Source organism: Kwoniella pini, chromosome 2 (assembly GCF_000512605.2).
Source record: "Kwoniella pini CBS 10737 chromosome 2, complete sequence".
NCBI classification, from domain to species: domain Eukaryota; kingdom Fungi; phylum Basidiomycota; class Tremellomycetes; order Tremellales; family Cryptococcaceae; genus Kwoniella; species Kwoniella pini.
This window is the reverse complement of record NC_091717.1, coordinates 1,043,273-1,056,457: the sequence shown is the minus strand read 5'-3', so window position 1 is coordinate 1,056,457 and position 13,185 is coordinate 1,043,273. Positions and strand designations below refer to the sequence as shown.

The 13,185-nt window shown below is 45.5% G+C and overlaps 5 protein-coding genes and 1 non-coding gene across 6 annotated transcripts; 4 read left to right on the top strand and 2 right to left on the bottom strand.

The window, feature by feature from the left end:
- Positions 1-112: 112 nt before the first annotated feature.
- Positions 113-2,095, bottom strand: I206_101722 (uncharacterized protein; the record flags this gene model as incomplete). The annotated part of the gene is made up of 7 exons (XM_019158018.1): positions 113-564; positions 620-686; positions 745-839; positions 896-1,256; positions 1,314-1,498; positions 1,551-1,637; positions 1,882-2,095. The coding sequence occupies 7 exons, from the start codon at positions 2,093-2,095 to the stop codon at positions 113-115; spliced, it is 1,461 nt and encodes a 486-aa protein (XP_019008631.1).
- A 697-nt stretch (positions 2,096-2,792) lies between these two features.
- On the top strand, positions 2,793-5,496 carry I206_101721 (uncharacterized protein; the record flags this gene model as incomplete). Its single annotated transcript, XM_019158019.1, has 7 exons — positions 2,793-2,901; positions 2,966-2,981; positions 3,175-3,923; positions 3,976-4,068; positions 4,125-4,497; positions 4,555-4,779; positions 4,851-5,496. The coding sequence occupies 7 exons, from the start codon at positions 2,793-2,795 to the stop codon at positions 5,494-5,496; spliced, it is 2,211 nt and encodes a 736-aa protein (XP_019008632.1).
- Positions 5,497-5,784: 288 nt separating this feature from the next.
- I206_101720 lies at positions 5,785-5,899 on the top strand. The gene has a single exon (XR_002021937.2). It is a non-coding gene; the product is annotated as a 5S ribosomal RNA (ribosomal RNA).
- Positions 5,900-6,219: 320 nt separating this feature from the next.
- I206_101719 (uncharacterized protein) lies at positions 6,220-9,085 on the top strand (the record flags this gene model as incomplete). The annotated part of the gene is made up of 11 exons (XM_019158020.2): positions 6,220-6,305; positions 6,508-6,918; positions 7,033-7,061; positions 7,124-7,350; positions 7,422-7,535; positions 7,586-7,674; positions 7,736-7,872; positions 7,923-7,991; positions 8,058-8,336; positions 8,407-8,682; positions 8,760-9,085. 11 exons carry the CDS (start codon positions 6,220-6,222, stop codon positions 9,083-9,085), a joined length of 2,043 nt encoding a protein of 680 aa, XP_019008633.2.
- Positions 9,086-9,137: 52 nt separating this feature from the next.
- On the top strand, positions 9,138-9,466 carry I206_101718 (uncharacterized protein; the record flags this gene model as incomplete). The annotated part of the gene is made up of 2 exons (XM_019158021.1): positions 9,138-9,317; positions 9,407-9,466. 2 exons carry the CDS (start codon positions 9,138-9,140, stop codon positions 9,464-9,466), a joined length of 240 nt encoding a protein of 79 aa, XP_019008634.1.
- Positions 9,467-9,774: 308 nt separating this feature from the next.
- Positions 9,775-12,802, bottom strand: I206_101717 (uncharacterized protein; the record flags this gene model as incomplete). The annotated part of the gene is made up of 14 exons (XM_019158022.1): positions 9,775-9,976; positions 10,042-10,545; positions 10,615-10,944; positions 11,001-11,375; positions 11,437-11,517; positions 11,571-11,640; positions 11,716-11,869; positions 11,920-11,952; positions 12,011-12,082; positions 12,135-12,240; positions 12,297-12,401; positions 12,459-12,553; positions 12,601-12,705; positions 12,773-12,802. 14 exons carry the CDS (start codon positions 12,800-12,802, stop codon positions 9,775-9,777), a joined length of 2,262 nt encoding a protein of 753 aa, XP_019008635.1.
- Between the last annotated feature and the right edge of the window lie 383 nt (positions 12,803-13,185).

Genomic DNA, 13,185 nt, shown 5'->3' with positions numbered 1-13,185 from the left:
AGCGAACCGAAGACGAGCAGAGCTCTATATTTTCCACCTCCGAAACCATTCCGCCCCTTTCTATTCACTGAAACATATCCTTACGCTACTCAGAAAGCTTTCTCTTGGCAGACTAAGGGGTCTCTTGAGCGATTGCGGGCTTCTCAACTTGCACTGTCTCTTCGTCGAACGCACCAAGTTTATCTTGTTTCCACACGTAACTCAGGATGTATAAACCGCAAGGAACACAGAATAAGGCGAAACCAATGTTGATGTAACCAGTTTTGTGGAGACTGAGCTTTGTGGCGTTGATTCCGAATGCGATAGCGGCTGAACCAGACTCGGCAGATCGAAGTGTAGCTATGATTCTTGAAAGCCGAGCTTTATCTCCTCCTCTGGGGAAGACATAACCTGCCACGTAGTACATGTATCCGTAAGCTGTACCTTGAGCTGCGGTAGCGAGAGCTACAGGTACCCAGGCTGCAGCGAAACCAGGGGTAGACCAATCCCATGCAGGAGCGACGGCTAGTTTGTCTTGTCGAACACAGAGCACCAATAGCCAGATGCAAGATCCAAGTATGACAGCTAGCAGCATAGTCAGTAATTCTGATGGCGCACACATGGTACAAATGTCACAGACTGTGTAAGAAACCCCAGGTGTACACAAGCTTCTTTCGGATGGTAGTGCTTTTACTGTCGAGGTAGAACTGATTAGACCTAGGTCAGTCTGTTGTTCGGTTTCTTTCTGTAAGAACTTATACTTACACCCATTACTTGGAACCAGATGATAGTTAATGTGGGTTTGATGATGGAGGACATTCCTCTGACACGTACGGAGAAATGCTTAGCAAGGTACGTTGCTGTAAATGAGTGTGTTCAGCGATTAATAGTGATAGTGCAAAGGAGGTGAACTTACAAGTCCAAGATGGGATGAAAAGTGATTGAGACCACAGGAAACACATAGCAATGATCTTTGGGTCTCTCAGCTCGGCGATAGTTAACCAAGTTTCCTTCCAGAAACCCTTATCTGGGATACCAGTAACCGCTTTTCCGTCTTTTCTTTGCACTTGCTTAGGGTTAGAGAGCAAGAGTGAGGCAAAAGGTGCGAGACAGTTCAAAGCGACGAATACAAGGTAAGTTTTTGGCTTGAGACCTCCTTTGACTTTGACATCGAGATTGAGGAATAGATTGATGAAACCACCAATGACGGTCGAAAGTGTATAGAGGGATTGCCAGATGGCTAACATTCTACCCTTTCGAGTGGGCTCAGAGTAAACCTGCAACACGCCCATGAGTTAGTGACATGCCATTCCACTTCTTAGTAGCGGACGTACTGAAATGATAACACCTTCAGACACCCAGAAGAGCCCCGAAGTCAAACCACAGATGACAGCCCCGACAACCAAGAACCACTGATTCTTGTAAGCAGAATTGGTGTATAAGGCGGCAGCGTAAGGAGCGTAGCCTGCAGCACCGATAGCAAGGGTCCATCTTGGGCCAACCTTGGATAAGAATCCAGCTAAGAGTATCTGTCAATCGTCATCCCGAACGGCAGAAGTGATATGACTTACTGGAAACGAGAGCTGAAGGTACAATCAGTGCATACGCAACAGCTACACTGGCGTTACCGATTTCGACATTGGCCAAACCACCAGCACCTATATATCAAAGTGTCAGCTGGATGGACGTAAGAGTGTCGCGTGACGAAAGGACCAAAGCACGGTTCAGGATTTTATTAATCCATAATGTCCCAATCTTCCGATCAATTGAGTCAGGGGTTCCTTTGACGACATAATCAATCACCCTTGATCGAAGATCTCTCCTCCCGCTTTCGAACTGATCCTCCAGGAATCCGCTGATCGACGATCAAATTCAAATGAACCTGAGGGCAGGGTGACTCACCGGTCGCTGCTAAAGCAGCGTAAGCTCCAGGGGCTAAGAAGGATGCGATACCTGTTATGATTGCTTGTGCTGTGACACTTCTGAACCAGTGTGCCTTGACCGGCTGAGGAGCAACGTCGTATGATACATGCTCTACTGATGGGACCTCATGACTGTTATGATTAGATCCTTGATCCGCGTGGAGATCCTTCTTAGATTCAACTTGAGTAGACATAGCTCGTTCTTGATGTTGGGTAAGGATGTTGTAGTCAGGTCTAACGTTATTTAGCTTGTCTTGAACAGCTAACAGCGCGCTGTTCGTTAAAGTAGATTAAGTGAAAAGCGAGGGGGGATATTGCCTACATATCGAAAAAGGTTGACTCAATAAATATGCTTCTCTTGGTCTCCTTATCTTAGACGGCGAAGTTTCGATAGCATATTTTTGAATGCATTCATCGTTCGGGATGTATACCGGTATGCTGATTGACGATCCAATCCTGCACCGACGTTCTTTCGGTCCAAAAGTGTCGCTGTTAGCAACCCAGGGACCAGATATTGTAGAGATTTTGAGGTAGAGGAATCAGTGACCGACAACCAGGTTAACGGCATAACGCCCCAGCTATGAACAGGGGTAAAGAATCCAAGCCACTGGGATTGAACGTATCCGCGCTTATACATTTAGCGAAACCAAAACAAATCTTTTCGGCAAAGTAAAGTAAGTGAAAACAAGAATCACAGACGTATCTACGTGCAAGCAGGGAAATACTCCCGGCTATACCGGGCAAATGTCGTAGATGCTACTTTGACATAACTACTTTTTCCTATCAACATTCACGATTGGTTGCAAATCAATGACCACTATCACAGCCATGGTCATATAAGCCCACCGACGAAATTAACAGCGATAAGGAAAAAGTGATAGATTATACGAAATGTCGGCAGACACATCGGAAACTATTGCAGGGAATGCTCACGCCGAGGGAAGTGAACCCAAAAAGATCAGGAGACGTGCAGGTCCGTTTAGAAGGTCTCGGACAGGTTGTAAGTCACAGACATCAATGCGTATATGTGAGCGACTGTGCTCATTGGCAATGTTTATTCACAGGTGGAACATGCAAAAGGTGAGAGCATGCATCTAGTTCACCTTTGTCAACTCTGCTTCCTTGCGTCAACGAGACTACCTGCCAGGCTCAGGCAGCCTCGAAAAGCCATGACAGGCCTTTTGACGACCTCACCATCGTCTCTCTCCATGCTTCGCGTGTGAAGGCCAAACATCCTTTTATACCATGACGTATAGCTGACTGTGAGTCGTAGGCGTGGGAAAAAATGCGACGAAGAATGGAGTGACAAAGGCTTTTGTCAAAGATGTATGTTGGGTCAATTCGAATGTTCAGGACGAACAGAACAAGTTGGAGGGAGCGGTTCGAAAAGTAACAGCTCTATGCGAGAAGTCAATGGTGCGAGATCTTCAAGTAGTAGTAGGGAGCCCAATGACAGTCAAGAATCTCAAGCTGTACATCTCGATATACCTCTGATTGATCATCTATCTGCCAATCCGACCATGCCTGCCTTCGACGCCAACCCGGCAAGTAACTCCACATCTATAGCTGGACCTTCAACTTCAATCGTTCATCCCAGTTCTGTGAATTATGACGCTGGTCTGGGTCTCCCTAACACATTCGGATTCTGGGGTACACCGACTCCCATTCCCCCTAATACTACTCACCTTAATCACAACAACCTTACGATCGATCACACCAATTTCTTTCCTTCCGTAAATCACAATCCCCAACCTCTCTACAATTGGCCTGGACAATTCGCAACGCAACCCTCAGCATTCCTGACAACGAATAATGATGGCTCCCTCGCGATTGATTCCCAACCTTTCATATGGGATGATCATTCCACTAGTGACATATGGAATGATTTTGCGGCTTCCTTCACCAACATAGATAATTCGAGTGTCAAAGAGAACCACAATCATCAGTTGAATGCAAATTCTAGAGTACTATTCCTAAACACCGATAAGCCTACTAGACAGGGTGTATCTTTAGCCGAGATATGTGAATGTTTCTTGATGATCTATTGTGTTCGAATCTGATGCCCTGTGTATAGATGCACGAGTAGTGGAGTCTTGGCTAGTGGGAATACCGTCGACAACCAGAGACTATGCTAGGGCAAGAATTTTGGCTTTGAACGATAATAATAGTAGGTTCACCCTACGCGTCCTTCCGAGACCCAGATTACTAATACTTCGCGTTCAGGTGTGATGCGTAATGTTAGATTCGCTGTATCGGCCGCCTACATTTTCCTTTTCGCTGGCTGTAGTGAACGATCAAACGAAAATCCAAACGATCCTCAACCAAAATTAGTGGAGCTGGCATGTAAAGGAGCGGGATTCATTGACGGAAAATCAACCTCTCTATCTCAATCCTCTGGCGAAAGTGACGTGATAACACCTTCCAGCAAAGATGGCGAGAAAGATCAATTAACAAATGCCTTAAGGAAAATCAGAATATACGTAGATCACGTGTCCACGCCCTTTGCGGCTGATATGGAGAGTCTGAAATGGACCGAGGATGCCGTCAGGGAGTTAAGGGAGATCGAAGTGACGGACAAGTCGCACTTGTCTGATCTGTGAGTCTCTCTCTTCATGCTAGCGACTGAGGGGCTTGAAGTTGATGCTGAGTGCAGTCTGTGGGGCGTCATTGACTTACAACTCGTGGAGTTTATTCGAGGAGGCGCTGCGCCATCGTATAATATGTTGGCACTTGGGGACAAGTTAGTCCGAAGTGCATTGGGCAGTAACTACCCTGAGGTAACCCTTTCAAGTCTACGAACATCCGATACATTCTCCCTTCGACTTTACGCCTTATCGGATATTAGTCGTTGTATTGTGCAAAGGGGCAGGAAGACCATGTAAGTGCAAGGTCCGCAACTAAGGTCATCGCTCCACGATCGCTGACTGTGAGCAACTGTGGTCTTATCAGCTTCAACTTCTGGTCCGATATTAATGATAGTCAAAGTAATGCTCCGGCACGTTCTGAAGATGAGGAACCTTGGGCGACATATCTCGGTCTACCAGATTCGATCGTGATCCTCTTGGCGGAAGTGGTCAACTTATGCGCCGAGTTGTCCAATCAACCAGCGTCGATCATCAAAGCTCAAGCCGATGAGCTTGAAACGGCTCTGAAGAATTGGCAATCTCAAACATTCAGTACAGCTCATTCCATCGACTCAACCGCTCTGATATCGCGTACAATTGCAGGAGAATTATGGAGACTTGCAGCTTTAGTCCTCCTTTATCAATCGGTCCATCGAGTAGGAGGACTACATCCTATACTTCGGAGAGCTCAAAAAGAGATTCTCAACCTGTTAGATTCAATAGCCAAATTACCCAATGGTGATTTATGGGGTTTCATTGCTCTTCCAGCATTCTTAGCTGCGTGTCTAAGTATAAGCGATCACGATAGACAAAGATCGATGTTGCACCTTGCAAAACCTGGTCCAGAACGGGTTTGGCTGGATAACATAGCTTTGGTGGAAAGGGTATGGGAAGAGACGGATGAGACGGGGAAATTACCTGATTGGCATGATAAAATGACCAGGGAGGGAATGTCGGTAGCTTTCTTCTAAGGCGATCTGAGGTAAAAAGGTGAATAAGATAGTATTATACTTCTTTGTATGCTCAATCAACATGTCATATGTAGTCTTCTTTGATGTTGTACACAAAAATGCTTGTATCTAAAAAGTTCGGTAAGGAGAACTTGAATGAAGCCAAATCTGCGGCAATCTGCTGCTTGATTGCAAGTCATCAAAGTTACTACTACGGACGATTTATCTAGGATCAAAGGAGGGCAGTCACTTCTTGGCTTGCCTTTTTCATCATCGAATTGAATGCTACAAAAACCCGTTGCTTTCATCTACGGCCATAGAATCCAGAAAGCACCGGGTCCCGTCTGCTCCCCGCAGTTAAGTTGGATATCGCTCGGTTAGTACCAAGGTGGGGGACCACTTGGGAATCCCGGGTGCTGTAGTTTTGCTTTTTACATCTGCTTTATCCCAAAGAAACAACAAAAAATTCATGTCCGGGATGGAGGAACTATGATCTGCCTCGGAACATTTGCGTTCTTAGATCAGGTTCGATTGAGCTGTCTGTGTGTCTGTGTATTATTGATGATGATCAAAGCGTACGTTTTGGTGCCTGGCTGATGCAGGGTGAATAGCGGATATGTCCGATGAACAGACAATGGCGTGTGAGATACAGATAGATAACCCTTGTAGCAACCACTTTCAACAACATAGAAACGCAAGCAAGCAGCACCGACAGTCTCAGACTGACGCGCCAAACTCAAACAGATGAGTGACTTGGACTGGATCGTTGAAGCTGGACTTTCCAGCGACAGAGAAAGGCTGGTTGTCAAAAGGAGAAGGACAGTGAAAGCGTACGTAGTGCAACATTTTCGTTCTTCCTCTCAAGTCGGATACACGAGAAGCCATGTTTCCTGTGAGCTTCGAAGGATAGTTGCTGACTACAGCAAACTCGGTCATAGCTGCGATCGATGCAGATCAGTGCGAAGGTAATTGGTATCTGATCGAATAGGAAGGGCACCACATGTCTTGCTAATCTGCGAAAAATCCAAATAGCCGATGTCAACGATTGAATCCGGAGACAGACAGTTGTTCGAGATGCGACAGACTTTCAGCAGAATGCAGGACTACTCAGCCGAAGCGCGTCTTTCCGACTGGAACATCGATAGCCCATACTGCCAACGCGAATGTACTTTCCCTGCAGGCCAGAAAGAGACGCCGGTCCGAAGAAAGATATAATGAATCAAATGAGCGTGAAAATTCCTCATTGTCATCAAACAGCCTACGAACAGGAAAGCTCGCCAATCAGTCTGATCATCCATCTTTCGCCTCCAAACCAATCACAAACGCAAGCATATCACTTTCCGCGCACCTGGCTACTGAGCCTCGTATATTGGGATTCACTAGTTTATCAAGTTTACGGGATGAAATAGCTGTCTCCTATGGACGACGCGGTATCAATGAGTGGTCCAGAGAAGAGGAGGAGCATTATTCAACTGCTCATAGCAAGAGCGGGACACACAAAAGTCGAAGAGAACAGGACGTTGACATTTTTGACAATGAGACGAGATTATGAGAAAGGGGCTTGAGCTTGAGTGTGACTGAGCAGCGTGAGTTCGAGCTTTCGCCTCTTTCGTCCCACGTTTCATTCACAAACTAAAAACCGTTACAGCGCTATCCGACTATGCTACTTATGTTTCTCCTCTCAACCCTATTCTACTGTCTCACGAGGTTTTCAGCCCTGCCAGAATGTCGGTAGTAACAATATCTGCTGTTTGTGCAGTTGCAGCTTTATCAAGGAAAACCCCGACTTCCGTATTTCTGGCAGCCAAAGATAGGCTAGTAGATTTATTGGATCAAAGTGATGTATTGAAGGTGGCTAGTGTGGCCAACATACAGGTGAATCAGAAGCATGTATGTCAGATTTCGGCAAGAGAAGTACGCTGACGCTTCAGGCGTTTCTGAATCAGACTTTGCTTATAGCAACTAGCAAAGCGGAACTGCTCATGAATCATAGACAAAGCTCTGGCGGATCATTGTCGTTCCAGAGATGCAGTTCTGCCATACGTATGGCTCAGGAATTGGTCAGTTGATCTGGACAACACGTTGAGCATACTGCTGATCTAGGGCGTAGGGATTATACCGCAATGATATCGATTTTCCGGCGGACATCGCTATGAGCAGAAGGAGCGCCTGGCGATCCTGCTTGATAGCGGACAGATGGTATGTGGGATTTGATCCAGCACGGACATAAATGGCTTATGAGCCCTACTGTCCATGGCAGGCTTGCAGCCGGCTATGGTCTTCCACAAATCATCGATCTCGACGATTGCGATGATGTTTCTGGAGTCGCCGAGACTGATCCCCAGATGATCTTACAAGCTGAGCTATACAATGCCAGCATCTTGTTAGGCAGAGTTTGTGAGTACATTCTGAGTTAATTTGCACGTTTCAGTTGATCGTAATTGTAGTGAAAGAAATTTATTCGCCCAAAGTGTTGGCCCGCACAAATGATGACCGTATAGAAGGCCTGATAATGGGTAAATTAAGATATTTCAAGCGAACCGATCGACGTGCTTAGCTGACACCTTAATAACGCGATTAAGCAATCGATAGTTGTCGATCTCGAGTGAATGATGTACTCAGGTTCAGTCCTGCATCAGAGGTTGGACGTGTGGTCTTCGAATTATCTATATTAACAGTGGAAGCATTATTTCTCAGAGGGGTCTCGAGTACAAAAATACGACGTCCATCCCATTTAACCTATCGCTCCAGTCCAGGCAGATGGAAAGCCATCTGGGACCGATCACAAAAACTGGTCTCCTGGATTGGAGAGAAGGGTGATTGGCTACTCGATACGTCTAGAATAGGTCTATATGGGCTGAGTGGGTGCCTTTGAACTTCGAAAGCTTAGACTCAAGCAATACACGGCTGATGCGCTGTTTTCATTGATAGCGTTCTGTTGTCTGATGATGTTTCGTGATCATTCACAAACTCATTCATCAACCGCACTATACGGTTTACAAATGGCTTCACATGCCACTTTCCGATGGGCACAAGGCAGTGGTGACTTGACTTATATGACAGACGGACGTCAGAATCATGCTCAAATTATTAGAACACTATATATTGTGGCCAGAGATGGAGTCATAGGTGCAAAGCCAGATGCGGCCTTAGGGGAGAGATTACATGTCGTTTCCCCACTAGCTGAGGGTAAGCATAGACATGCTTGTAAGTCAATGTCGTCCTCTTGAGCTCTTGAGATATTGGACGCGGATGCTTCAATCTGACTTTGTGTTTTCCGGCAGATACCAAAGCAGATTCCGAGATAGAAAGACGATCTCAATCCACAACCGCGGCAGCTGATCTCAATGATCCATTAGCCGCGGAGTTGGAGGTCGGCCAATCTCTATTGAAACTCACGGATGCAAATACTCTTTCACAACCAACACCTGTGGAGCCGATGTTCGGTATGCCCACGGATCTCACCAATCTCGACACATTTAACATGTTAGGCTTCGATGGAGTCAAGGACTCCAGGCACGAAGAAATGGCTTGGTCTTTACCACCAATGGATAAATGGTTGGATGAGATTTTAGAGGCTGAAGCGAATGGGACAAATTGGACTTTCTGATCACACTTTTGTCGGTTCACTTCGCATTTTATAATCTATTGGCACATGTAAAATGCGCGATGCCAAGACCTATAGACTGTATACGATTGCGTGCTCTTATCACCGTTCGTTGACAGCGGTCTTTCTACTTTGTATTGTAGGAGGTGGTTTAGATGCAGGTGCAAAAGTTAAGATTTTCATTTTAACTTTTGCTGTCAATGGTGGTAATGGAAAAGAAAGAGAGTTTCCAACTGTAAGTGTTTCCTGCCTTTCTGTTTCATTTCCAAATTTTACCCCTCTCATCTATGAAGAGTGTGATCGCTAATTTGGTTGACATTTTAGTGGTGGGGAAATCCTGTAGCGAGTTCCAAACAGTATGCCAACTATTGTGGAACTGGATAATTAGTCTCAATAACATACGACTCTCCCCTTCTGCTTACGATCGACACGTTGACTTATGGTCTTTTGATGAGATACATGTATACAGTGCATTACAAAAATTCATAGATGGCTACCTAGGTGATTCTGTGTTGCGAAATTATGCACTTCAAGCGTGCGAACGATATACACTTTTGGCAGCTGAACCGAAATGGTTCGCACATTGGTTTGCGCGTTGATCGCGAGGACTATCGTGAGCAGCGATCTCAAATGAAGGACACACATCGTATGTAAGCAAGATGCATGATATATAGATGACGTAGTTCGAGAATCTATGCGTTCAGAACACTCTCCTCTGTATTTTCCGCTACAGCATCTCCTTGAGCGACTTCAGCTACTAAAGCTATACCTGCTTCGCCTTCACCTTCGGTTACAGGTACGGATTCGACTTCCCCTTCGGGCTTTTTGTGGAAGTCTTTTTGTGGTGGAGGAGGTTTACATATATCTTCACCGAATGTTCGTAGTGACAAGATACTACAACGAGACAGATCAGCGTGCTTATAGACGGCCCGCCATGAGAGAAAAGGTGTAAAGCTTACCTCTTTTCACGTTTATCGATCATCAAACTCAAACTCATCTTGGCTTTCCAAACAGGAAGATACATTGGAAGAGCAAGTTCTCCTCCGGCCAATTTACCAGCTTCGAATTTTACAATCTCACATCCCATATCTCTAGATTGCATTATATTCTTCCATTCTCCATCTTTGAAAGAGTCAACAGGAGGATAATGATCTTCAAGTAATACCCTTAATTCTTCTAATGTAGCTGAAATGACCACTCCTTCACCCACATGTGGAAGAACTTCGAGTATACCGTCCATTGGTGTACGCCATTTGCACCTAATTTCTGTACGTTGTGATGAATCTTGTCTGGCGAAACACTTGACTCCCGCGGAAACGACACGTAATCTTGTGTAATCATTATTTTCAATGATCTCCTTGACGATTTCGTTTGTCATATATATGGTTCTGAGCGGATCTCCATATTCATTTCTTACCATCAGGTTGTTACGAGGGAAAGAATCTTGAACGTTGAATCGCTCACTATCCCATGTAACATATAAGTGAAGTGAAATTGCAAATTGAGTCATGTCGTGACTGCAGTGGACTCACACGATGCTCTTTACTTCCTCATGCTCTGGGTCCACATAAGATAATGGATCTTCCTTGAAAGTGAGATCTCTCTTGTCCTTCTTCGTGCTAGTCTGAGGTGCAGGAGTAGGGGCTGAAGTAGTCTCAGTAGACGTAGCAGGAGCTGAAGCATTAGGAGCAGGGGATTTGTCACGAGGTCTCTTGCTCTCGCTGGCTGGAGGTGGGGAGGTGGCAGGTCGTTTGAGCGAAGATGAAGCAGAATCTTCGTTGCTCTCAGTAGCATCGGCTTTCTTCTCAAGAACGCATACGAAGAAACCACCAGTATTCTGATCATGAGGAAGAAGTCGCATACTGAGCGCAATGTCAGTTGTATTTCGATCAAGCGCCGAACGATTAAGTGATCTTACCATCTGTCTAAATTCAATTCGCCTGCATTGGCAGGTGGCCAAAGGGTCCTCGGTAATCCTTTCCCTCTGTCGTTCTCCTTTTCTTCGCCCTTCTTGATTGCTTCCTTGTAATCTTCGAAAGTATCGTACCACACCAGCTGTCGTGCTTTGACAGCGGGTTGACTACCGACTTTCCAGCTACTCATACCAGATCTTCGTTTCAAATGTGGTAATTCCGCGGAAACGTCAACGATATGGAATTTTCCTGGTTTCCCATTCAATGCAGCTGCGATGACGGCTTCATCCTCGGAGGGATTGAATGAACATGTGGAATATACCAATCGACCTCCAGGCTTAAGCATGTTCATGGCTCGTTCAAGAATGCGCAGTTGTAAGCTACAATGCAGATAAGTCAGCCAATTCGCTATTCGGTATCGAGCCTCATTAATCAACGCACGTATGTAGACTGTTTCCATCCGCAGCACCCCATTTGTTCCAGATCTCCAAGTTCTTTCTCAATGTACCATCACCGCTACATCTATTATCAAAAGTCAGCTCTGCCTTGTCGCCACGATTAGGTATTACACTTACGGTACATCCGCCAATATTCTGTCAAATTGTAATTGCTTACCACCCTTCAGCTTGATAGATGGGAATAATGCTATTATTCGCAGACTTAGCATGTAAATCGATGCCATGATTGTAAAGGCGCCAGGAAGCTAGTACCGCTACTTACAGGCGTCAAAATTGGTCACTATCAATCCCCTACTTGGCATTCTGCCGGTTTGGTGGACAAGCATATGCGTTCGCTTGTAATCGGAATCGTTGGCGATGAGAAGTCCTGTAGAGGCGGTATGGTGGGGATTAAGGGCTTCGATGATTTGTGCAGTCTGATGATACTATCAGTCTGCTATACTATGTATCATACACTCTAGCTTACCTTCGATCCGGGAGCCGCACACATGTCCAAGCACTTTTCACAATGCCATCAGCTGAATTTTGCATTTGCGATTCTGAAGCAACGAACTTACGATATGGTGAGGTTGCACGTCAAGGAAAAGGGGAGGAATCATGGATACAGCTTCTTGCCTACTTAGATTACCCTATACCTCAACGTTAGCGTCGTGCTGGAACGGAAGCAGGGGAATCACTCACGACTTCAGTTTCGCCTACCAAGAACCTTTGGAAATTCTTAAATGGTTCGGTTTTTCTAACAACTCGCTTGGGAGCATCGACTTGCCAGGCTAATTGGCCTGGATACCTATAAATGGGATTAGCTTCAGCCGCTTCACTCGTGAGCATTCGAAGCTGACATACCAGGATAACTGGGAGGGAGGATCATATTTTTGTCCCTCAAATTCGACGTTCTGCATATTGGGCACATATGTGTTCTTAATGATATCGTTGATGGTCTCAGCGTGACTATAGAAGAATTAGCTGGAACATCTTTATAATTGATTGTGCAATAATGCAGCTTACGCTCTAGATCCAGTGACTCTGAAAGTCACTGGCAGTTCCTTTCTCAGCGATCCCATAAAGGGCTCCCAATCTGCTTCTGGCATTATACCTTGTGTCTGATGAAATATTAGTGTATGATCAGCTCAAGGAGAGGGCCACTTACTTTGTAGTACTCCTCAAACCCGGCGTTACCCTTGTCCGTTCCTACGAAAGCATTCCAATCATTTTGTTTGTCATCCCTACTCTGAGGTTGTCGAGCGCCTCCTCTCTGAAGCAACAATGCACGACCGCATCAGCTCACGGCTGCAAGTTGGGAATATGAGTGAGCTACTCACAATTGGCTTCTTTCCTCTGTGTTTTCCCATCGTAACTCGTCTAGCTTTATAATCTTATTAAAGTGCAGGAAATTCAGCGATTTAGATGCTATTAGCCTGTCGTCGATCATCAATGATTCTGTTGTATCCAACTTTCAGGTCGCTGGACCAAAAATCCGGAAATGTCTGCCGAATCACGTGACATCACCTCCAGATGGAGCCACGTGTCATGTCAACATGAGCTAGAAACGCGTCAGACTGACTTGACTTTTTGACTTTCTGATCCATATATATATATATAGTACTTTTGACCCTGTCTTTACTCGGCATATCGCTTCTTACAAGACTACTCAGATCCAAGGATGCAAAGTAGCCTGGAAGTATCCAGTTTGTAGGTCTCAGCCTCTTTAAAACCGCCAAAAGAGGGACCTAGC